This window comes from Aquarana catesbeiana, linkage group LG01, assembly GCF_042186555.1.
Source record: "Aquarana catesbeiana isolate 2022-GZ linkage group LG01, ASM4218655v1, whole genome shotgun sequence".
NCBI classification, from domain to species: Eukaryota; Metazoa; Chordata; class Amphibia; order Anura; family Ranidae; genus Aquarana; species Aquarana catesbeiana.
This window is the reverse complement of record NC_133324.1, coordinates 91,850,119-91,875,645: the sequence shown is the minus strand read 5'-3', so window position 1 is coordinate 91,875,645 and position 25,527 is coordinate 91,850,119. Positions and strand designations below refer to the sequence as shown.

The following is a 25,527-nucleotide window of genomic DNA, read 5'->3' as shown; positions in this document are numbered from 1 at the left end:
TTGCATGTTACCAGTCTGTGTAGCAATGATGGGGCTCCATCTGTTGCGTGGTGCTGCCATCAGCGATCCCATGGTGGGGTACGGCAGGTACTTCGAGCTGTACTGCAGGATCGCGGTCTCATGGCTGTGCCCCACGGTGGAGTGGCCTGTCGGTGCCACTGGGCCTGCAAGTGTTTTATATGACATGCGGTTGATGATTGGGGTGTTGACATAGACAACTGCACTATAAACACCGCACAGTGCAATACAGCTACGTTGACAAGCACCATATATAGATTACAGCTGTCATTATTTTACCCATACACGTCATGAGATGCCTGCTTGTTAGGACATAAGCCATCCATTAAACATTCATTAATACCCTTGACATAATTGTATAGTACCTTCCTATTACATAAGATATGCTATTGCAACATAAGATGACATTTTTATACCTAAATAGACATTTATTCGGACACAACAAATGAAGGGCACTTAATCCCCATGGCTTTTTGATATTAATCCATTGGTTTTTTAAATTTGCTGGAAAGTTCAGGACACGGCCTACCCGCTGTTTCCTTACACTTCCCCCCTAGGCCTGCACTCACTGGCGTGGTGACGCCGCGGTGAGTGCATTAACAATTTAGTTACCTATTGGGCTCTAGGGTTTATCTCCCGGAGCCACTTGGTATCCTACAACTACTTTGTGTCCTCCCTCTACTTTCTTTCTTACTTTCCACACTACTCATATTCCCGAATAGACCTGTTCTTGGCTCCCCATCAACATCTCTCGGATGTCATTGATGTGACGATTGGCAACATCACTTGGTCAGATCACGCACCTATCACTTTACAGTACAGACTCACGGAGCCTTCTCCCTCCCGAGAGTGGCACTGGCACTTAAACGAAAGTCTGTTACAAGATCCTACTGTCCTGGCAGATGTTACCAGAGAACTTACCACATATTTTCAATTCAATGATATCCCAGAGAGCGATCCCGGGATCATCTGGGAGACACATAAAATGGTCATCCGAGTGGTGTTGATCAAGCACAGTGCCCGTATCAAGCGTGCCCGGGACGCCAGACTCACTACGTTACTTACAGACATACAAGCATTGGAGTTGCATGATAAGCAGACCCCTGAAGCCTCTCTAAAACACGACCTCACACACTTACGCCGCCAGGTGTCAGAATTACTATCATATCGCGCTAAGGCAGCGATTCAGACCTGCAGGAGACTTCACTACGAATCCGGAGACAAATGTGTAAAACAACGGGCAAAGACCCTACGGGACCAAACAATAGCTTCCTATATTCCCCATGTAGGGCCCAACAGATCAGAAGATGACGTTACTGAAATGCATAGCACAGTCCTTTGGAGAATACTGCTTCTCTTTATATCACCTCCCGACCAGCGCAGACGCAACTAGAAGATTTTCTCTTCTCAGCCTGCCTCTCTAGGCTGTCGTCTCCACAACGGTGTGACTTGGAGGCTCCTATATCCTTGGAGTTACAGACTGTGCGCTCAGCCAAACCTGGCAAAGCTCCCGGCCCTGATGGTTACGCCATCCAATACTACAAGACCCTATTACCCGTCTTAGGACCCCAGTCAAGGTTAATGGTGTGTTCTCAGACCAGATCGCAATATGGAACGGGACTCAGCAGGGTTGTCCTCTGTCACCACTACTATTGGTGCTTACCCTGGAACCGTTCCTGTGTAAGGTCAGATTAAGCAATGACATTAAAGGCCTGCAGATTGGCAATTCCCATTATAAAATCTTCGCTTATGCAGATGACCTTCTATTCACATTATCTAACCTAACATCTAACACTATATCTCTGCCTAATCTACTACAGGAACTCGAGCGCTATGGCGCTCTATCGAACTTGAAAATGAACTTTTCATAATCTGAGGCTATGGGCGTGGGGATGACTCCCGTACAACTATACCACTTACAAAACAATTTTAAATTTAAGTGGACCTCCACGGCATTAAAATATTTGGGGATGCATATCCCCCCACCTGTGTCCAATGTCTTTAAATTGAACTTTCCACCTCTCTTTGGGCCTGGTGCGGAAGCTTCTGGATAAATGGCATCATGGGCTACACTCATGGTTCGGTCGATGTAACATTATAAAGATGAGTATTTTACCCAAATTCTTGTACGTCTTTCAGGCCCTCCCTATTCATATTCCATTGGCCTGCTTTAAACAAGTGAACGCCCTCTTCACTAACTTCATCTGGGCTAACAAAAAGCCCAGGATAAGGGACATTTATTGACTCTCCCCAAAATATTTGAGGGGATCGCGGTCCCGGATGTCCAAAAATATCACTAAGCTGGGCACTCCAACTCCATCACTTCCTCCAAAGGCTAGGGTCTCCAACAGAATACAGAAGGCCACCGACCACATTTGAATCCCATTGCATGGGGGAAGACACTCTTCCACGCACCCTCTCCAAAATGTACTCTATTTTGATCTCCCCACCTGCAGAATTCAGACATCCCTGCCTTATCAAATGGGAAGCAGATTTGGGTCGATCTTTTACGATGGAGCAGGATAGCAAAACGTGTGCAGGAATGCAACTATAAGGTGCCCAACAGATGGTACTACACTCCATCTATTTTAAACCGCTTCTTTCTTGAGGTCTCTGACCGGTGCTGGAGATGCCGGGGGGAGAGAGGGACGCTCTTGCATGTGTTTTGGGCTTGCATGGCCCTGGAGACCTTCTGGAAAAGGTGCATAGACGCGCACAACTGTTCACAGACCTCACGGTCCCAGAGGACCCTGCCTTCTTCCTACTACATTGCTCTGACATCCCAATTACAACATATAAAAAATCAGTGCTACGTCATCTACTTGACACTGCCAAGCGTTGCATCACTTTACGATGGAAAGAACCTGACCCTCTGACTATCCAAATGTGGCTAAGAATGGTTGAGGATACCAGCAAAATGGAAGACTTGTTAACTGCACAAAACAAGCATGAACGTTACAAGAAAACGTGGCTTCACTGGAACATGTTCATATACTCAGAGGAAGGACAATCTCTATTAGATGGCCTTCGACAACTGCCTTAATAGATCCACCCTGCCCAGCGAGTTTGCCCCTTTACTGCCCCCCCCCCTCCACACACACACACACTTCTACCCCCCTTCCTATATTTTTCTGTTTCTTCCCTCCCTCTCTTCTGCTTTGAAAAACTTGGGTACCCATCTTTGTGTTCATTTTAGTAGTCTTATCCTGAATACAATAGTGGTTCTACGTCCATGTTCTGGGCTTGGTAACTATATACTTGATGCACTGATATAACCTGACTACTTTTCCAATGTTCTGATTTGATTTATTGTCTTGACTACCTTTTGAATCTTAAATAAAGAATTTGAAAAAAAAAAAAGAAGTGAACTCTGGCCTTGCAATTTATTAGATTGATGGTAGAGGCACTGTGCACCACTGGGTCTCCCACGTTGCCTTTTGAATGACGCTGGGTGGGGCCTAAATGAAAACCTGTCCGGACACCTTGCTTGCAATGCAGTGACTTCCCAAGCATGAACATTTGAAAATCAATCACGAGTGACAGCTCACATGTTTCTATCCTAACACACTATTCCCAACGCACATGTTCCTGTAGAAAGGGCTCTGTATATGTAAGTGGGTGCTGCAACGACAACCGGATGAAAGCGTAGCTAGACAGAGAGAGTGAACGCCACCAGCACACCATAGATCTGCAGAATGGGTCCAAAACTTTATTCATTGATCACATTGTTACAGCAGAAGCAATGTTTCTGATCCTCGTAGGACCATTTTATCAGGCATGTGATGGTCACGTGCCTGATGAAAGGGTCCTGAGAAGCTCTGAAGCGTTGCTTCTGGGGTAACAATGTGATTTTGTGCCCATTCTGCAGATCTATGGTGTGCTGGTTGCGTTCTCTCACCATGTTTCTATCCTGTCTCGTTCCTTTAAAATCTGAATCAGGTGCTTGCATTTTGATAACCTTGTCAGTTTGGTGACTTTTATCAAACTTACAGGTTTTTTCATATTTAACAAGTTGACATATGAGCATGATTTTATCAAATTTTCTTGCTCACTGTTGTAAGTTATCAGATCTGTCCTTTCATTTCCCATCTCTATTTGGAGAATAGAAAGAAGAATTTGATTTGCTGTCATAGACAAGAACAGATCTTCACTTTTAATCAGTCTGTATGTGCAGTAAAGCATGCTTATTATACTCACTGTGAAATCTTAGGAGTTAATCCTCCACATTGTGTAAAAAGGTTGTTTGATCCTGTCTTCTCTGATCCCCAGATCCCCAGTCCATCTGCTGATAGAACAGAGCCTTGGGGGCACTCTGAACATGTGCAGTTTTTTTTTCTTTTGGGAGGATGCATGTGATCGTCACAGGGCCAATCAGCACTGTCCAGACAGAAGGTCAGGGTCATGCAACCTCATTGGACAGTGAGAGTAGAATGAAAACTCCTCCTACAAGCTTTAACCAGTGCTTGGCCAGAAACTAATCGAAGTCACAAGACTGCTATATACTGCTGATGAGAAAAGGTATTTAGCAGTTTGTTTACTAAAATAATTGCATTTCCATGTTCTGTGTACTGTGGGAGACCAGATATAGTGAATGCAGGGTCCTGGGTTTAGTAACACTTTAAGACAGCCTTTCTTGACCTTTTGTCCCAGAGGAACCTTAGAAATAATTTGCAAGTTTGCGGGAGCCCTTGCTAAAAAGGAATAGATCTGATGCTCACAGTACATTAGCATGATCAATAAGTTGTAGATATAATAAATAAAAAGGAATGTCCCTAGAGTATTTCAATCCCAAGGTGGTAAAGTAATTGTCATGAAACGTAATTGAAACAAATAAAAATGAATAGCAAATAAATGAAGACAATGAAAGCTGTAGTGTTGGAGATAAGACACTGGATATTGATCCTCTCTTAAAGCGGAGTTCCATCCAAAAGTGGATCTTCCGCTTTAAGCACTCCCCGCCCCCTGACATGCCACATTTAGCATGTCATTTTTTTTTTTTGGGGGGGGGGGGGTACCCTCTTTTTTGTGGGACTTCCTGCTTCCTATCTTCGGCTGCCTTTGACTTCTCTCTCCCTAGGCGGCCCCTGCCTGCCAGCAATCTTCTGGGACACAACTCAGGTCCGAGAAGATCAGCTGGCCAATAGGAGAGCGCAGCGCGACTCTCGCATGCGCAGTGTGCGCCCGGCTGTGAAGCCGTAAGCTGTCATGGCCAGGTGCCCACAGTTACCATGATGATGCCGAGGAGAGGAGGAGGAGAGGAGCTAACCTCCGGGTGGCCACATCGCTGGACAGGGGCAGGTAAGTGTCGGTTTATTAAAAGTCAGCAGCTATGCTTTTTGTAGCTGCTGACTTTTAATAAACTAAACAACGGGTGGAACTCCGCTTTAATGAAGTCCTTAGTGGAGACATGGCTGTGGATCAGAGGTTCTCCACAAAGTGGGGGGCCCAGCAAAAATGAGGGTCACCCAAACGAAGTAGTCTATACACAGTTGCATCAGAAAGGGCTCCAAACAATGATGTATTGATTCAGTAAATGACCAAGGAAAAGACAACAAACAGCCAAGCGTTTTGGAGGCTCATAGATCTTCCCCTTCCTGAGGGCTTAAGGTGATATTGAAGGCAGATTTTTTTTTTTTTTGTTAAATAACAAACATGTCATACTTATCCTGCTTTCTGCAATGGTTTTGCACAGAGCAGCCCCAGTCCTCCTCTTCTCATGTCCTCTACCGGGCGCTCCTGCTAAGGGGGCCCCCAGACAAGAAGCATGCTATGGGGGTACCTGAGCAGTCTCGCTCCTGAGCTGCTGCTGTGTGTGTCCATTCACACACGGAGTGCGGCTCGCATGGTGCACCCACTTTAAAAACAATGAAATGGTCTGGGGACACCAAGGTTTGATTGCTAACTGTGTGAAAAGTCAAATAAGACCAGGATCAGTGAATCAATGAATCAGAAAATGCCTCAACAGAGTGCCACCTAACAGTTAAAAAAAGATTATTTGTATTACTTATCTAAGGGGAAAAGAGGAGAGGCCATTAGCCAATAAGTGAACCCTCAATCCCACAAAAACCTTAGGAGGAACCCTAGTTGAGAAACACTGCTTTAAAGCGGGGTTCCACTCTCTCCGATCAATTTTTTTTTTTTTTTGGCCAAATGACAATGATTACGATATAGCAATAGGGAACTCACTTGTTCTGTTTTTCAGTGACATTGCTGTCTGTTTTCGCCTAATAAATGAACTTAGATAATTAAATCTACATGGTTGTCATCTTGCCTGTGGGCATCCTCTTCCGGGATACGGTGCTGCTGAATCGACCAGCATGCACCGCCCGTTCTTTTCCTGATCTCACGCATGCGCATTACACAGAAATCGGAGCGCCGTCAACAGCTCTGGTTGCCATCACAACGAGCAGCGCCGTAGGAGGTCCCGCCCCGTTGTGATGGCAACGGAGCTGTTGACGTCACTCCCACTATGGAAATCTCGAGATGACTCTTGTAACAGGCCGCCGCACTGACTCCTGGGAACAATGACACAAGCTCCCAGGAGCCAGTGCGGCTAAGAGGAAGTGACTAATTAGCCGCTCTAAACACGCCCCTAACCGCAGCCTGTGCTTCCTGCAAAAAAGAAAGAGATCTTCTACAAGAAAGGTACAGCCAGAAAAAAAAAAGTGCCGTTTTGTCATTAGGACATTGCGGTAATCAGCTGCAGCTAGTGTAGAAAAATCGGGATCCGCTTTAAGGCTGAATCACAGCTTCACACACATTAAAATAGGTGGAAAGGAAATGGGGTATGTTATCCCAAGCCACAGCATATGGACATATGACAGGTTCAGTGGCTAGTACAGCCTGGTAAAATTATTGAAAACATCTGGAGCTGCTGAAAAGTCAAAAGCAACTAGGGTTACCTTGTGAGGTAGCCACATTGATGCTATAAGAAGGTACTAAGAAAAAAACATCCCATTTGCAGTTGTGAAGTTATGATGGCAGTATTACTGGCGGGTAGTTAAAGTGTTACTAAACCCAGGACCCTGCATTCACTATATCTGGTCACCCACAGTACACAGAACATGTGCTGATTGGCCTTGTGCTGATGACATGCACCCTCCCAAAAGAAAAACAAACTCTCTAGCAATACACACCAAACTGAGCATGTGCAGAGTGCCTCCTAGGACTCAGTCTGTACTATCAGCAGATGGTTTGGGGACAGTAAAAGAAGAAGACAGGATGAAAACAGCCTTTTTTTCTTTTACAATGCAGAGGATTAACCCCTTAGGTTCCACAGTGAATATAACAAGCATGCTTGTGGGCTTAGTAACACTTTAAGATGCCATGATAAAATGACAAGGATTCCTCTTCCAGACTTCTATGTTGTGTAGACCTATGTCATCTGTATATAATGAATTCTGTCAGTTCACCGCAGTTAGTATAATCTTTAAGTGCTAGATCTTCATATCAGTCTGTTTTCTTCTCAGTATGGCTTCCTTTGGCTGGAAGAGGAAGATCGGTGAGAAGGTGTCGAAGGTGACCTCGCAAAACTTTGAAAAAGAGTCGGCTGGAGAAGGAGGTACCTTTAAGAAGGATGATGTGGACTGGCTCCGCTCCGTCAAACGGAAGAAAGGAATTCTCCTCGAGGATAATGTCACAAAAAGTAAACGCCTGAAGGATGAAGGAGCCCTTCTGGCACTGAATGGCAGGTAGGACCAGCAGAAAGCTCATTTTTGTGGCATTTTGGGAATGTTTATGCTACATGTTTCGTATATTGCATAGCATATGCCACATTCAGGTGCATCTCAAAAAAATTGAATATCAAAAAGTTAATTTATCTCAATAATTAAATTCAAAAAGTGAAACTCATTACACACAGAGTGATATATTTCAAGCATTTCTTTCTTTTAATTTTGCTGATTATGGCTTACAGCTACTGAAAACCCAAAATTCAGTATCTCAGAGAATTGGAATATTGTGAAAAAGTTCAATATTGTAGACTCATGGGGGGTTATTTACTAAAGGAAAATCCACTTTGCACTGCAAGTGCACTTGGAAGTGCAGTCGCTGTAGATCCGAGGGGGACATGCAAGGAAAATAAAAAACATAATTTTAGCTTGCACATGATTGGATGATAAAATCAGCAGAGCTTCCACTCATTTCAGATCTACCCCTTAGATTTAGAGCGACTGCACTTTCAAATGCACTTACAGTGCAAAGTGGATTTGCCTTTTGTAAATAACCCCCTAGGTGTCATACTCTAATCAGCTAATTAATTCAAAAGACCTGTAAAGGTTTCCTAAAGCTTTAAATGGTTTCTTAGTCTAGTTCAGTAGATTACACAATCACCTGGAAGACTGCGGACTTGACACTTTTCCAGCAGATAGTCATTGACACCCTCTACAAGAAGGGTAAGTCACAAAAGGTCATTGCTATAAAAGCTGTCTGTTCACAGAGTGCTGTATCCAAGCATATTAATGGAAAGTTGAGTGCAAGTAAAAAGTGTGTTGAAAAAAGGAAAAGGTGCAAAGGCAACAGGGATAACTGCAGCCTTAAGAGGATTTTGAAGCAAAGGCCATTCAAGAATTTAGGGGAGATTCACAAGGAGTGGACTACGGCTGGTGTCAGTGCTTCAAGAGCCACCACACACAGACGTATCCAGGACATGGGCTACAACTGTCGCAACGTTAGAAGCTTCTTATCTGTGCTAAGGAGAAAAAGGACTGGACTGTTGCTCAATGTTCCAAAGTCCTCTTTTCGGATAAAAGTAAATTTTGCATTTCATTTGGAAATCAAGGTCCCAGAGTCTGGAGGAAGAGTGGAGAGGCACAGAATCCAAGTTACATGAGGTCCAGTGTGAAGTTTCTACAGTCAGTGATGATTTGGGGAGCCATGTGTCATCTGCTGGTGTTGGTCCACTGTGTTTTATCAAGTCCAAAGTCAGCACAGCCCTCTACCAGGAAATTCTAGAGCACCTCATGCTTCCCTCTGCTGAGCAGCTTTATGGATATGCTGATTTCATTTTCCAGCAGGACTTGGCACCTGCCCACACTGCCGAAAGTACCAATACCTGACTTAATGACCATGGTATCACTGTGCTTGATTGGCAAGCAAACTCGCCTGACCTAAACCCCATAGAGAATCTGTGGGGCATTGTCCAGAGGAAGATGAGAGACACCAGACCCAACAATGCAGATGAGCTGAAGGCCTCTATCAAAGCAACCTGGGCTTCCGTAACACCTCAGCAGTGCCACCGGCTGATCGCCTTCATGCCACGCAGCATTGATTCTGTAATTCATACAAAAGGAGCCCCGACCAAGTATTGAGTGCATACTATACTGTACATGGACATACTTTTCAGTAGCCAACATTTCTGTACTCATTTTTTTTTTTTTTTTTATTGGTCCTATGTAATATTCTAATTTTCTGAGATACTGGATTTTGGGTTTTCACTAGCTGTAAGCCGTAATCATCAAAATTAAAAGAAAGAAATGCTTCAAATGTATCACTCTGTGTGTAATGAATCTAAATATACGAGTTTCACTTTTTAAATCAAATTACTGAAATAAATGAACTTTTGATGATATTCAAATTTTTGGAGCTGCACCTGTAAAGTCATGATTTATAGAAACTAAAATAAAGAGCAGAGTCTTTGCCATCAATACCAACCAGTGGAATATGATCCCATGTTTTGGTTTAGGGAAAAATAAAAAAAATGGTGTGTGTATATGTGAAATATATGTTTTAGGCAGTCTCTGTAGGTTACAACATTTATTTTGCACATGCACTTTGCTCTAGTTCAGTGGTCTCCAAACTGCGGCCCTTTGCATGCTTTTATCTGGCCCTTGGGGCATTTTCATCCAATGATACCAAAAATGGCAAAATAATTACTCCCCCACTGACACCAATGAAGGGGCACAATTCCTCCCATTGATAACAACAATGGGGCACAATTCCGCCTAATAACACCAACAATGGGACCCAATGATGGGGGGGTACAATTCCTCCCAATATCAATGATGGGAGATTGTTTATTCCCACTGATGTTGGGACCTTTTCTACTCCGAATGGCTACAGTCTGGGCCTTCTTAAAGTGGTTGGAAACTCCATTCATCAAAGTTGAACTAAGTACATATATCTGTGATGTTTACTTCTCTCTCTCCAAAGCTCTAGGTGTCTTTTCTCTCTGGTGCTCCATTCCTCTGTTATCAGCATGAGCCACTTCTGACAAGTTCTCAGACATGAGATAACGAGCTAAAAATTTGTGTCGGGGAGAGAGCTTAGAGGTAGATAAACAGGGAGCTTGTCTATTCAGATTACAGCTCTACATGTTCCTTTGTTCCTCTGCCTATGTGGAGGGGGGTGTGTCCCTTTCCTCCAATCAGTGCTCTCACAGTGTAAGTCCAGTATCCCCACCCACCACTGTGTGCTGCTGAAAGAGGAAGAAAGATTTTTAACACGATCTGCACTTTTCAATGGGTGTAGAAAGGGGAAGACAGCAGATATACAGTGGGGCAAAAAAGTATTTAGTCAGCCACCAATTGTGCAAGTTCTCCCACTTAAAAAGATGAGAGAGGCCTGTAATTGTCATCATAGGTATACCTCAACTATGAGAGACAAAATGTGGAAACAAATCCAGACAATCACATTGTCTGTCTGATTTTTGAAATAATTTATTTGCAAATTATGTTGGAAAATAGGTATTTGGTCACCTACAAACAAGCAAGATTTCTGGCTCTCGCAGACCTGTATCTTCTTCTTTAACCACTTAAGGACCAGCCTCGTTTTGGATTTTAGGTGTTTACATGTTTAAAACAGGTTTTTCTGCTAGAAAATTACTTAGAACCCCCAAACATTATATATGGTTTTTCTTCTAACACCCTAGAGAATAAAATGGTGGTCTTTGCAATAATTTTTTTTTTGCACCGTATTTGCGCAGTGGTCTTAAAAGTGCACTTTTTTTGGAAAAAATTCACTTTTTTGAATAAAAAAAATAAGACAACAGTAAAGTTAGCCCAATTTCTTTTTATATTGTGAAATATAATGTTACGCCAAGTAAATTGATACCCAACATGTCATGCTTCAAAATTGCGCCCGCTCGTGGAATGGCATCAAACTTTAACCCTCAAAAAAGACCTCAGATTTCATATTTACACTAAAATGCAATAAAAAAAAAACTTTAAAAAAATGTGCCTTTAAGAGGCGTGGATGGAAGTGACGTTTTGACATCGCTTCCGCCCAGCAGTGTCATGGAGACGAGTGGGCGCCATCTTAGCCTCACTCGTCTCCAGGCACACCATAGGGAAGGACGCGATCGCATCCACTGCTACCGACGGCTCCGGTAAGCGGTGGAGGGCACCGGATCGCGGCGGGAGGGGGCCCTCTCCTGCCATCTCTCCCGCCACCGATAAAAGTGATCTCGCGGCGAATCCGCAGCAGGGACCACTTTTATCTTAAAGCCGGCCGCCGCTCGAAAACGGGGATACCGGGGTTATGGCAGCTAGCTGCTGCCATAACAACGATATCCCCGTTCAAAGTTTGGACGTACATCGTCATGCGGCAGTCGGTAAGTGGTTAAGAGGCTCCTCTGTCCTCCACTCGTTACCTGTATTAATGGCACCTGTTTGAACTTATCAGTATAAAAGACACCTGTCCACAACCTCAAACTGTCACACTACAAACCCCACTATGGTGAAGACCAAAGAGCTGTCAAAGGACACCAGAAACAAAATTGTAGACCTGCACCAGGCTGGGAAGACTGAATCTGCAATAGGCAAGCAGCTTGGTGTGAAGAAATCAACTGTGGGAGCAATAATTAGAAAATGAAAGACATACAAGACCACTGATAATCTCCCTCAATCTGGGGCTCCACGCAAGGTCTCACCCCGTGGGGTCAAAGTGATCACAAGAACAGTGAGCAAAAATCCCGGAACCACACGGGACGACCTAGTAAATGACCTGCAGAGAGCTGTGACCAACGTAACAAAGGCTACCATCAGTAACACACGACGCCGTCAGGGACTCAGATCCTGCAGTGCCAGACGTGTCCCCCTGCCTAAGCCAGTACATGTCCGGGCCCGTATGAGGTTTGCTAGACAGCATTTGGATGATCCAGAAGAGGATTGGGAGAATGTCATATGGTCAGATGAAACCAAAGTAGAAGCACAACTCGTCATGTTTGGAGGAGAGAGAATGCTGAGTTGCAACCAAAGAACACCATACCTACTGTGAAGCATGGGGGTGGCAACATCATGCTTTGGGGCTGTTTCTCTGCACAGGGAACAGAATGACTGATCCGTGTACATGAAAGAATGAATGGGGCCATGCATCGTGTGATTTTGAGTGCAAACCTCCTCCCATCAGCAAGGGCATTGAAGATGAAACATGGCTGGGTCTTTCAGCATGACAATGATCCCAAACACACCACCCGGGCAACGAAGGAGTGGCTTCGTAAGAAGCATTTCAAGGTCCTGGAGTGGCCTTGCCAGTCTCCAGATCTCAACCCCATAGAAAACCTTTGGAGGGAGTTGAAAGTCCGTGTTGCCCAGCGACAGCCCCAAAACATCACTGCTCTAGAGGAGATCGGCATGGAGGAATGGGCCAACATACCAGCAACAGTGTGTGACAACCTTGTGAAGACTTACAGAAAATGTTTGACCTCTGTCATTGCCAACAAAGGATATATAACAAAGTATTGAGATGAACTTTTGATATTGACCAAATACTTATTTTCCACCATAATTTGCAATTAAATTCTTTCCAAATCAGACAATGTGATTGTCTGGATTTGTTTCCACATTTTGTCTCTCATAGTTGAGGTATACCTATGATGACAATTACAGGCCTCTCATCTTTTTAAGTGGGAGAACTTGCACAATTGGTGGCTGACTAAATACTTTTTTGCTCCACTGTACAAGTAAATCTTAGGTAGGAGGATTTGTTTAATCTCTGTGTATCATCTGAGGCTGTTCACTTTACTGGGTATATATGACTGTTTATACCACTTTAAGACTAAAGGACAGTAAACTGGCCTTTTGTTTAGAAAGTTTGGAGACCCCTGCTCTAGTTTATTACAATCTCAGGCAAAATGTATTTTTTGTATGTTATTTTTTTTAACTTTTGACTATTGTGTTAAGAAGGGCAGTTTTTCTTCATGTAGTCTAGATGTGGTCATTGTATGAGTTAAGACCCCCGTGCGGTCCTACTTCCAATTTTTGGGCCCCCCCGATAAGTCAGTGATTCTCTTGGTAAATACTTTGGGGATTTTAAATATGGCCAATTAGATGAAAAAAAAATAGCGCACCAACAGCCAGGACCCTGACATAATAACGGTTGGACATTTCTGGTCATCTTCAAATATTGGAAGTAATTTCTATCTAATAATGGTTGGACATCTCTGGTCATCTTCAAATATTGGAAGTAATTTCTATCTAATAACGGTTGGACATCTCTGGTCATCTTCAAATATTGGAAGTAATTTCTGTCTATGTGTATACAATAAAGTTAATAACGTTTAACCTTTAAAGCAATGTAATGTTCTGTTTGAATAGTGGGCATCATTCACCTGATATTGGGTGGATAGGAAAAATATAAAGTATACTCACATCTAAGACATCGGCTTGTTATAGTGTATGCCACATAAAACATTTTCTAAAAAGGGACTTGCTCAGGGTCTTGTGTCACCAATATTACCTCCTTTATGGGGATGTGGCAGTGGCGAAGCATCAGGGGTCGCAATTGCAACCTGGCATTAGGTTTTGCGAGTGGGGCAGTTATAGGATCTGATCCCCTGTATGGCTCATGCTGCAGCAGCTGAAAGCCAGCTTCTCCTCCTCTCGCTCCTGCTGCTTTCGCGCAGGGGGTCGGTTCCTCTAATTGCCACCTACCACACCATACCCCCTCATTGTGCTCTCTGCACAGATTGTGTACCTGCTGCCTGGGCCCCACCCGTGTGCACCCCCCCCCCCCATCCCCGCAGCTCTGCCAGCTTTCCCCCTCTCCTGCTGGCTGCTGCAAGGGATGTTTTCAGAATGGAGAGCGAGGAGGAAGGGGCTGGTAAATATGATCCTTATCGCTGTGCAGAGCTCTTCTTGTTCATTCATTCTGTGCAGCTGAGGCTGCACAAAGAAACCGGGGAATGAGTTTCCTCAGTCCCTTTCTCTGTCTCAAATGTGGGACTTCAGGCCCCTGAAATTTACCCAAAGTCCCCATAGAAGTATTGTGTGTAAAAAATAAAAAAATTGCAACAAATGAAGAAAAAAAAGGTAAAATAATTAAAAATTTAAAAAAATATAAGATATAAAGGGCTCATTCACAAAGGTTCTCTGGAACATGAATGAGCAGTTTGTGCAGCTGGAGCCGCCTGTTAGTCTATGGGGGTGCAACAGCTGTACAATCACAGCCACATGTAATAGTTTGACAGGTGTGAAGGTGCGGGTGAGTGGCCCTAAATGTGTTTGGGGCCATACAACTGCACCCACACGCCTGTCAAATAAGGGCCTGTGGCAGTGCTGGAACTACCAGGATCGCAAAGGTTGCATTTACGCCCAGGCCCTGGCGTTCCGCCACTGTGAGAGGGCCCCAAGACAGCAGGAGGGGTGCCTGCTGCAGAACTCGTGAAAGGGTCCTGCTGTGGGACCATAATAAAGGACCCAACAATGGGAATAAAGGGCCCCAGGACCAGTCAGAAGAGCCCCAGCCAGGGGTCAGGGGGGCCCTACATGGTTTCTTGCACTGGGGCCCTGAAGGTTCTAGTTATATTTCTAAGGTGAGGATAGCAATACAGGAGCTTCCATTGCTGACTTTATTAGCAATCAACATGTTACGGGGCTTACCTACAGGTCATGGCTCCACTACTTATTGAATCTTTGACTAGGAGCATGCAACAAAAATAATGATGTCTAATGGCTGCTGCAGCATACTTGTTCCATGTCTGGGTTTTGCACACATAAAAGGCGTCAGCTTCCATACAGGTTCCCCTGTAACGGGGGGGGCTGTTGGGAAGGGGGTGCAGAGAAAGGGGCCCTTGTATTTTATAGCCTGTGGAAATACTTGCTGATAGCTTTTATATCCCTTGTAATATCTGAACATTTATACTCCTTGTGCATTCTGCTATTATTTCTCCTGGTTCTACTCAACAGCAAAATATCAGTTCTGAGTTCTGGGTGACTTTAGCTGTAAAAGAACTAATAACAAAGAATCCGAATGCTCAGACATATATTGTTAGATGTAATCTGATTTCTATTTTCACTCCTTTTTAAAGAATATGTAAACCCAACATTTTATATTCCTGATATGTGGCTGCTGCACTATGTACTTGTATGAAAAAGTCTCCTGTTCTCTCTCTTTGTATTAGTCTTTGCTTCCTTACTGTAAAATCCAAGATGATCCCCCTGCTTTCCTATTGAAAACTGACCACACTTGGCAGGAGAGCACATAGTGATCAGTTCTATAGCTGTGCTGGGAACTCAGTATTCTCTCCTCCAATGATCTGACTTGTCTTGTTACCCCCCCCCCCCCCTCCCCTGCGCAGCCTTTCACTGGGGAGTTCAATATGCTGCTGTCCCCCCCCCCCCCTCCCAGCTCTTATGCAGCTAAGAACAGAGAGAATGATCAATGTTTTGCCTTTGATTTCTATTTCTAAACGGAATGGGTTTTTTTTACAAGGTGATCATTTACAATCACTTTAAGCTCTATTTGTTTTGTCTAATGCAGGTCATGCATGGGTCGAATTCCGAACAAATTTTCTTTTGGAAATCAGAATTTTTGGATTTTTCATTTAGAAATTCGACTAACCAAGCCTTTAACCACTTAAGGACCGGGCCTATTTTTTACACTTGCTGTTTACAACCTAAAATCAGTTTTATTTATTTTTTTGCTAGAAAATTACTTAGAACCCCCAAACATTATATATAATTTTTTTAGACACCCTAGAGAATAAAATGGCGATCGTTGCAATACTTTATGTCACACCGTATTTGCGCAGAGGTCTTACAAACACAATTTTTGGGGAAAAAATACAGTTTTTTTTTAATTAAAAAAATCCCTTTTAATAGAAAAAGCATGACAGGTCCTCTTTAATGTGAGATCTGGGGTCAAAAAGACCTCAGATCTCACATTTACACTTAAATGCAATAAAAAAAAAAAAGTCAGCTGCAGACCACTGCTGATCACTGACTTTCAGGCTGCTGAGTCAGACACAGAGTATGTAAAGGTACTGTAAATAAGAAGACAACTATAAGGAAACTTTACTGAGAAAAATATACAAACTCTTTCATAACTTCCTTCTAAAAATGCAAGTTTCCTGGCTGTCTCTGGCTTCAGTATTTTCTGAGTCAGTGACCTGGAGCAAGCATTCAGCTAGTGAAGTCAGAGAAAAGTCCCAATCTGCATACCTTGGTCAGTGACTTATAAATAATTGAAATATTGAAGCATTTGGTTCATCGTAACTTCCAGGTAACAAATCTTTTCAAAAGGAGAGCAGCCTACATTTTTTCTTATTGCAGATTTTCTTCATTTGTTATTGTCCACTATGAAACTTTACATGTCCAGTTTTCTTCCAGTCTTTGCAATAGTTGATTAACCACTTAGAGACCGCCCACCGCATCTACGCTGTGGTAGGGCGGCTCTATTGAGCGAAATGACGTGATTTTGCAGAATAGATACTGTGGGAGCGCGCGCTTCTGCTGCACAGAAGGGGGGCCAATCAGCGGGTCCGGCGGAACCGATGTGTGCCGGCCACCCGCGATCACTTCAGAGAGAGACAGAACGGGGATCTGCCGATGTAAACAAGGCAGATCCCCGTTCTGACAGGGAAGTACACAGAGATCTTCTGTTCCTTGTAACCAGGAACATCGATCTCTGTGTTCTTCCTGTCAGTCCATCCCCCACACAGTTAGAAAACACTCCCAGGGAACACACTTAACCCCTTAATCGTTCTGATGTTAACCCCTTCCCTGCCAGTGTCATTTATACAGTAACAATGCATTTTTTTTTAGCACTGATCACTGTATTGGTGTCACTTGGACCCTTTTCACACTGGGGCCAGGGCCGCGTTAGCGCTTTTGCGCCACTTTTTGGCAGCTAGCAGGGCACTTTTAACCCCAAAAAAGGTGTTAAAAATTCCAGTTTTGCAGCGCTTTCAAATCTCTTTTAAGGCACTTTGAAAGCGCTGCCTATTCATTCCAATAGGTGCTGTATACAGCGCTCCGAAACCGCCCCAAAGATGCTGCTTGCAGGACTTTTTCTAATGTCCCGCAACCGCACTGTGCGGGTGTGAACGCACCCATTGCAGAGAATGGGGGTCAGTTTTCAGGCGCTTTACAGGCGCTATTTCTAGTGCTAAAACGCCTGAAAACTGCCTCAGTGTGAAAAAGGGTCTTAGTGTCAGATTTGTCCTCCGCAATGTCGCAGTCCCGCTAAAAATCGCTGATTGGCGCTATTACCAGTAAAAACATAAAAAAAAGAAAAGTCCATAAATCTATCCCATAGTTTTTAGACGCGCTAACTTTTGTGTAAACCAATCAATATACGCTTATTGGGATTTTTTTTTTACCAAAAATATGTAGAAGAATAGATATTGGCCTAAATTAATGAAGAAATTAGATTTTTAAAATTTTTTTTTTTTGGATATGTATTATAGCAGACTGATTTTTTTTTCAAATTGTCAGTCTTTTTATAGAATAACCGCAGAGGTGATCAAATACCACCAAAAGAAAGGTCTATTTGTGGGGGAAAAAAGGACATTTTTTTATTTTGGTACAACGTCGCACCACCGTGCAATTGTCAGTTAAAATAACGCAGTGCCGAATCGCAAAAAACAGCCTGGTCATTAACTGGTCATTAAGGGGCTAAAACTTTCCCGAGCTGAAGTGGTTAAGCCAAACTCCCAATACTCACATAGGTCAGACACTTGTAAGGCCTCTCTATGTATTGCTGAATGTATAGGTAAGATGTGTTGTTATTTATCACTTCTACCACAAGATGGAGCTATTACTCTTTAGAAAAATGTTTGCCTTGGAGTGCAGTTTAAGTTGCTTTGGATTTCATTAGCAGCAGGACAGCAGAGTACACTGTGTATTCTGAGATTCTCATTGTTAGTCCGTCAAACTTTTACTTATTGATCTTCATATGCTCCCTTTTTTTGTGTATTTTGCACTTATTTAGGCTGGGCTCCCAGCATTATTAGGGTAGCCCTATGTTACAATCTAAATAATCCAGCCTTTGCTGTGCTACTTTTTGCCCTTTTTTGGCAGCTACAAATAACTCCTCCACCCAGAACCAATTTCTAATTTTGGGGTAAATTAAGGTAGGCTTCAATACTTTGGGACAGCAGCAAAGACCAAAAGGAGAAGCTCACTGCAAAAATGAATTTCGTAGCTTTGGAGGCCTCCAGCAGTGAGGTTGTCCTCTGTGTGGACACACTGATAGTTTGACCAAAAGACACAATGCTTTTCTAATTTGTCCTGTAATTTCTCCATGTAATCTCTGAGGAGTCTTAGATGATATGTGATAGAGCAGCTCTTCCCAACTATTTTTGAAGGAACCCTTCAAAGTATTTTCAGGTCTTTTGAAACCTCATGTATTATTACAGGCATTTCTATAACCTGTTCCTATTTGAGGACTATACTAAGCTAAGCAGGGCAATAACTTCTCTGCAGGATGCGGAAACCTTGCAAGTAGATCTAAGCAAATTAATGGGGTGGGCAACTACATGGCAAATGAAGGTTAATGGTGAAAAGTGTAAAATAATGCATTTGGGTGGCAAAAATATGAATGCAATCTATACACTGGGGGGAGAACCTCTGGGGAATCTAGGATGGAAAAGGACCTGGGGGGTCCTAGTAGGTGACAGGCTCAGCATTGGCATGCAATGCCAAGCTGCTGCTAACAAAGCAAACAGAATATTGGCATGCCTTAAAAAGGGGATCAACTCCAGAGATAAAACGATAATTCTCCCACTCTACAAGACTCTGGTCCGGCCGCACCTGGAGTATGCTGTCCAGTTCTGGGCACCAGTCCTCAGGAAGGATGTACTGGAAATGGATAAAGTCCAGAGGAGGGCAACAAAACTAATAAAGGGTCTGGAGGATATTAGTTATGAGGAAAGGTTGCGGGCACTGAACTTATTCTCTCTGGAGAAGAGACGCTTGAGAGGGGATATGATTTCAATGTACAAATACCGTTCTGGTGACCCCACAATAGGAATAACACGTTTCCGCGAAAGGGAATTTAAAAAGACACGTGGCCATTCACTGAAATTAGAAGAGAAGCGGTTTAACCTTAAACTGCACAGGGGGTTCTTTACTGTAAGAGCGGTAAGGATGTGCAATTCTTTTTCACAGGCAGTGGTTTCAGCGGGGGGGGGCATCGATAATTTCAAAAAACGATTAGTTGGGCACCTCAACGACCTTAACATACAGAGATATACAATTTAATACTGACATATAATCACACAAGGGTTGGACTCGATGGACTTGTGTCTTTTTTCAACCTCACCTACTATGTAACTAAAACGCCAACAATTTATGCAGTGTTTTACATTCACATCAGTCTCTGCGCTAAAGAAGCTTGCAATCTAAGATTTCTGATAAAGGTGCACTAAAATGAAAAATTTGGTGCAGGAACCGAAAATTCAGGATGCACTTGGCAAAAACCGAAACAGAAATTGCCGGTTTTTAATAAAATATATATTTTTATAAATAATTGTATTGTATTCAACTTTTTATTTAATATCATGAATGTAAATTAATATAAATTTATTGTCGGCCATTATCGGCACCTTTTTGAAGTGGTGTTAAAATTCCTGCTTATTGCATTTTTATATTTGCCATATTTGGCAAACTGCATCAAAAACACACCTCACCATTAAAATGCATTGAAAAGGCAGCAAGAACACATCAATAAAGCACCCATGTTGCATTTTTGATGTATTTTTTGAGTCACGTGACCTATGAAAAATACAGCATAAGCAAGGTAATATCGCAGCAATATCGCTGTTTCGGCAGCCATTATCTGCACTTTTTTCTTTCGGCACAACCCTGAAAACACTGTTTTCGGGCCGATAATTTTTGGTGCATCGCTAATTCCTATTTCACATACACTATATTGTCAAAAGTATTGGGATGCCTGCCTTTACACGCACACGAACTTTAATGGCATCCCAGTCTCTGTTCATAGGGTTCAATATTGGGTTGGCCCACATTTGGCACCTTTCGGGGGGGGGGTACCTGTTTTGTAGAACATATAGAAATGGAACATGTTCTAAATATTTCCGATGGAACCAATTCCTATCGGGAAAACCGCTCGTCTGTATACTGTTCCGACGGGCCAAAAACGACGCATGCTCTGAAGCAAGTACAAGACGGAACCTATTGGCTACTGGCTATTGAACTTCCCTTTTCTAGTCCCATCATACGTGCTGTATGTCACCTCGTTTGGGACGGTCTGACTTTGGTTTGGCCATGTGTAGGCAAGACCGCTTGAATGGAATTCCGTCGGAGAAACCTTCAGAGTTTATTCCGATGCCAAAACCGGTCATGTATATGTGGCATAAGAGTGTTTCTGGAATGAGTACTCTGGAGGGAAAAGCTCCTCACACATTCATTCTGGTCCTCATCAATTCATTCCATAAAGTATTTGTTAATGTCTTTATGGCCCCTCAGGCATGCCAGGATGTGTTTTGCCATCCTTGTAGCATTTGGAAAAGATTATTTCTTCTCACAATATTTGCAAATTGCAGCTTTGCTCTCAGCAGAAATTGTACTGGGGAAATGTTGCCAAACTCTAGATGTTGGTCTCACCATTTTACTGAGAGAAGGGAAAGAAAAAACAATTTACTGACAAGACTATAGGGAAACATTATGCTGTGGTAGTGGAGAACAGTAATAGAAATAATTTTAAATATTAAAAAAGATAAACTAATTTTTCAGACAAATTTGACACTCCTACCTTTCAATTAAGGCCTGAGAGGACAGAGACTATCATCTACTGTATCCCAACAATACCCCAACTATAGGAGGTATAAGATGGAGCCCACAACCAAACTAAACCTGGCCATAGACAGTTCCACTGTTGGTTGGTTCAGCAGGGACCTATTAACTTGGGTACAACCAGCATGCCGGATATTTACATGCGATTTCTGCCAGCAGCTATAGCTGCTAACAATAGTCACTGTGTTCTCCCAGCAGAGATGGAAGGATTTGCACTTTAGGCGAGCTTGTGGGTGAAGGCCTGCTAGAAAAGTTCCCGCTGACACATAGATTGGACTGACTTCAGAGTCCTAGTCTGCCTGCTAGTAATGGAATAGAAAGACAGAGCAAGCCAGTTCTCTGCAGGACAGCTTGTGCCGTTTGTAGGTCTTTGTGACCCGTCCGCAGATTCCGGCCAACTTCATTTTCTTCCCTGTAATGTCCCTTGACTGTCATTGCCATGTTCTTGACAGCACTGGAGTCATCACCTCTTCTGTATGTGATACTATTGCATCTGCTTTTCTGTAGCAGTAAAGTAAATTAAAACCAGGATTTCGGAAAGCAGAACACAAACTTGTGCGCACATGCTATATTGTTCCTCCAAGCTTCAGACGGTGGTTTCATCTGGCAAAACCTTTTGTTTTTGTTCTGGCACCATTGATAAAAGAGACTTTTTTTATGAAGCAGATTTGCTTAGTCATTGTGAGCCACAAATCTTTGGTCTTTAAACTTTTATGCTACTGCATGGAATGTAGAACTAAGAGCAAATGTGAAAACATCTTTGGTCCCAGTTATGCACTAACATATATCAGGATCCCTTTCTTTAGATAGGGTTTGGGAAGCCTGTCCAGGTTTTTCTTATCTTCTGTGACCTATTGGACCTCTGTTGCGAGCTCTGGACACAACAAGACATGAGAAGAAATCTCTTCAAAGTGAAGGAGATCCTCTCTTAGGTGAGGATTGCACTAGGCCATTCTCTGAAAAGCAATCCATGGTGGCTATGCAGCCGCTGTCAGGTGTTCAGGAGTTAATCCTGCGGCCACCTGTATGCCCTTGTTTTGTTTTTTTACAGTGGGACTAACATGCTGCAAGCATTTTTGCTCGAGGTTGTGACGCAGTCTTATTTACTTGAATGGCTGAGTTGACAGGCTGTGCTGTCTGTCAACTCAATTTGCCATGTTAGATTTGCCATTGGCATGACTTAAAGCATTGCGGCCACAGCATATAAACTGAATACGGCTTTATTGGGGACTTTAGGTGGTTTTAAAGCCACCTGTGTGAAAGGGGCCTTAGACACCAGAACAGATATTCCCATTAGATGATTTTTCTTCTATTCTTGTTTCTTGGTCATGAATCCAAATTTGTTATTGGCCCTCACTTCAAGTTCTGGTGACAATGTGAGACTAAAACTTTTTTTTTCAGTTTTGGCTAGAGTGGTAAAGGATTAGAACCCATGGCGGGTTTTATTGCCATTTGTGTACCCACTGGAGAGATTCACCCACTTCATTGGGACTGTTGTCTCCTGTAAAGAACATGATAGGAAACCTCACATTCTTTATTTAATTCAGGAACAAATGAGGGGAAATCTTCCAATGGGTAAATCTCTTCTGGCAACAACTATCTAAGCAGGCATTTTTATTATTATTACTACATGTACTTACAGTGTCTCACAAAAGTGAGTACACCCCTCACATTTTTGTAAATATGTTATTATATCTTTTCAAGTGACAACACTGAAGAATTTACACTTTGCTACAATGTAAATTCGTGAGTGTACAGCTTGTATAACAGTGTAAATTTGCTGTCCCCTCAAAATACCTCAACAGACAGCCATTAATGTCTAAACTGCTGGCAACAAAAGTGAGTACACCCCTAAGTGAAAATGTCCAAATTGGGCCCAAAGTGTCAATATTTTGTGTGGCCACCATTATTTTCACTGCCTTAACCCTCTTGGGCATGGAGTCCACCAGAGCTTCACAGGTTGCCACTGGAGTCCTCTTCCCCTCCTCCATGATGATATCATGGAGCTGGTGGATGTTAGAGACCTTGCGCTCCTCCACCTTCCATTTGAGGATGCCCCACAGATGCTCAATAAAGTTTAGGTCTGGAGATATGCTTGGCTAGTCCATCATCTTTACCCTCAGCTTCTTTAGTAAGTCAGTGGTCGTCTTGGAGGTGTGTTTGGGGTCGTTATCATGTTGGAATACTGCCCTGCGGCCCAGTCTCCGAAGGGAGGGGATCATCCTCTGCTTCAGTATGTCACAGTACATGTTGGCATTCATGGTTCCCTCCATGAACTGTAGCTCCCCAGTGCTGGCAGCACTCATGCAGTCCCAGACCATTACACTCCCACCACCATGCTTGACTGTAGGCAAGACACACTTGTCTTTGTACTCCTCACCTGGTTGCCGCCACACACGCTTGACACCATCTGAACCAAATAAGTTTATCTTAGTCTCATCAGACCACAGGACATGGTTGCAGTAATCCATGTCCTTAGTTTGCTTGTCTTCAGCAAACTGTTTGCGGGCTTTCTTGTGCATCATCTTTAGAAGAGGCTTCCTTCTAGGATGACAGACATGTAGACCAATTTGATGCAATGTGCGGCGCATTGTCTAAGCAGTGACAGGTTGACCCCCTTTCAACCTCTGCAGCAATGCTGGCAGCACTCATACATCTATTTCCCAAAGACAACCTCTGGATATGACGCTGAGCACGTGTACTCAACTTTTTTGGTCGACCATGGAGAGGCCTGTTCTGAGTGGAACCTGTCCTATTAAACCGCTGTATGGTCTTGGCCACCATGCTGCAGCTCAGTTTCTGGGTCTTGGCAATCTTCTTATAGCCTAGGCCATCTTTATGTAGAGCAACAATTCTTTTTTTCAGATCCTCAGAGAGTTCTTTGCCATGAGGTGCCATGTTGAACTTCCAGTGACCGGTATGAGAGAGTGAGAGCAAAAACACTAAATTTAACACACCTGCTCTCCATTCTCACCTGAGACCTTGTAACACTAACGAGTCACGTGACACCGAGGAGGGAAAATGGCTAATTGCACCCAATTTGGACATTTTCACTTAGGGGTGTACTCACTTTTGTTGCCAGCGGTTTAGACATTAATGGCTGTGCGTTGAGTTATTTTGAGGGGACAGCAAATTTACACTGTTATACAATCTGTACACTCACTACATTACATTGTAGCAAAGTGTCATTTCTTCAGTGTTGTCACATGAAAAGATATAATAAAATCTTTATAAAAATGTGAGGGGTGTACTCACTTTTGTGAGATACTGTATATACACACCCAGTACTGTGCAAACGTTAGACAGGTGTGAACAAATACTGTAAAGTAAGAATGTTTTCAAAAATATATTTTAATCATTTATTTTTATCAATTTAGAAAATGCGAATTGAGTGAACAGAAGAAAAATCTAAATCAAATCAATATTTGGTATGACCGCTAGAGCCTTCTAGGTACACTCGCACAGAGTTTTTGAAGGAACTTGGCATGCAGGTTGTTCCAAACATCTTGGAGAAATAACCACAGATATTCTGTTGATGTTGGCTGCCTCAAGAGATGGAGTAAAGTAAAGGGGAAGCGGGGAGTGAGGAGTAGGGAATATTTCCCCTCGGGGTGGTTAACTGGAGTGAGTGGGATGTTAAAGGTGTCCAGCAGAAAGTGCCTTCTAGTCCACTTTAACCACTTCCCCAGCTGCCATATAGCAGAATGATGGTCAGAAAGTAGCTGTATTCTCCTGTCTGGGCATCATATGACGTCCAGCAGGATAAGCCGCTCGCGCACGCCCGTGTGGGCGCGTGGCTATCGGGTGTGTGGTGTGTCAGCCTGACACACTGCATCTCCAATCCCTGTAAAGAGCCTGGTGTTGGCTCTTTACCATGTGATCAGCTGTGTCCAATCACAGGTCATCACATGGTAACTAGGAAGTACCAGTAATCAGCTTTTCCTCTACTCCTGCTGACAAGGCATGGGTAGAGGAGAGCCGATCAGCTGCTCTCCTGACAGGGGGGTCTGCGCTGATAATCAGCGCATTGATTATCAGTGCAGACCCATCAAGGGTGCCCACTAGAGCCCACCAGGGATGCCCACTAGAGCCCACCAGGGATGCCAATCGGTGCCCATTGAAATGCCAATCTGTGCCCATCAGTGATTGCATGTCGGTGCCTCCTAATCAGTGCTGCCTATCATGCCATATATCAGTCCCCACCAGTGCCACCTGTCAGTGCTGCATAGTGCCCATCAGTGCTGCTTATCTATGTTTTTTTTTTTATTTGTAGCGCAAAAAAGAAAAAACCCAGTGGTGATCAAATACCACCAAAAGAAAGCTCTATTATTTAAAAATGATAACAATGTTGTTTGGGTACAGTGTAGCATGACCGCGCAATTGTCATTCAAAATGCAAAAGTGCCGTAAGCTGAAAATTGGCCTGGTCAGGAAGAGGGGAAAGTGCCTGGTATTGAAGTGGTTAATGTAAATGTTTGTACGGAATTTCAGAAAAATTATTTCTCTGAGCATTTGATCTTGCTATGCAAATAATTTAC

The 25,527-nt window shown here is 43.2% G+C and overlaps 1 protein-coding gene across 2 annotated transcripts in view; it reads left to right on the top strand.

The window, feature by feature from the left end:
* The window catches only part of TTC33 (tetratricopeptide repeat domain 33), a 415,549-nt gene that overhangs the window by 22,184 nt on the left and 367,838 nt on the right, over window positions 1-25,527 (top strand). Inside the window, exons 2-3 of one of the 2 annotated variants that reach the window (XM_073621679.1) lie at window positions 4,288-4,536; window positions 7,488-7,709. In XM_073621679.1, the coding sequence (XP_073477780.1) occupies window positions 7,489-7,709 (221 nt within the window). In that variant the 5' untranslated portion in view covers window positions 4,288-4,536; window position 7,488. The remainder of the gene's footprint in view (window positions 1-4,287; window positions 4,537-7,487; window positions 7,710-25,527) is intronic. The other variant, XM_073621670.1, reaches the window with a different exon arrangement.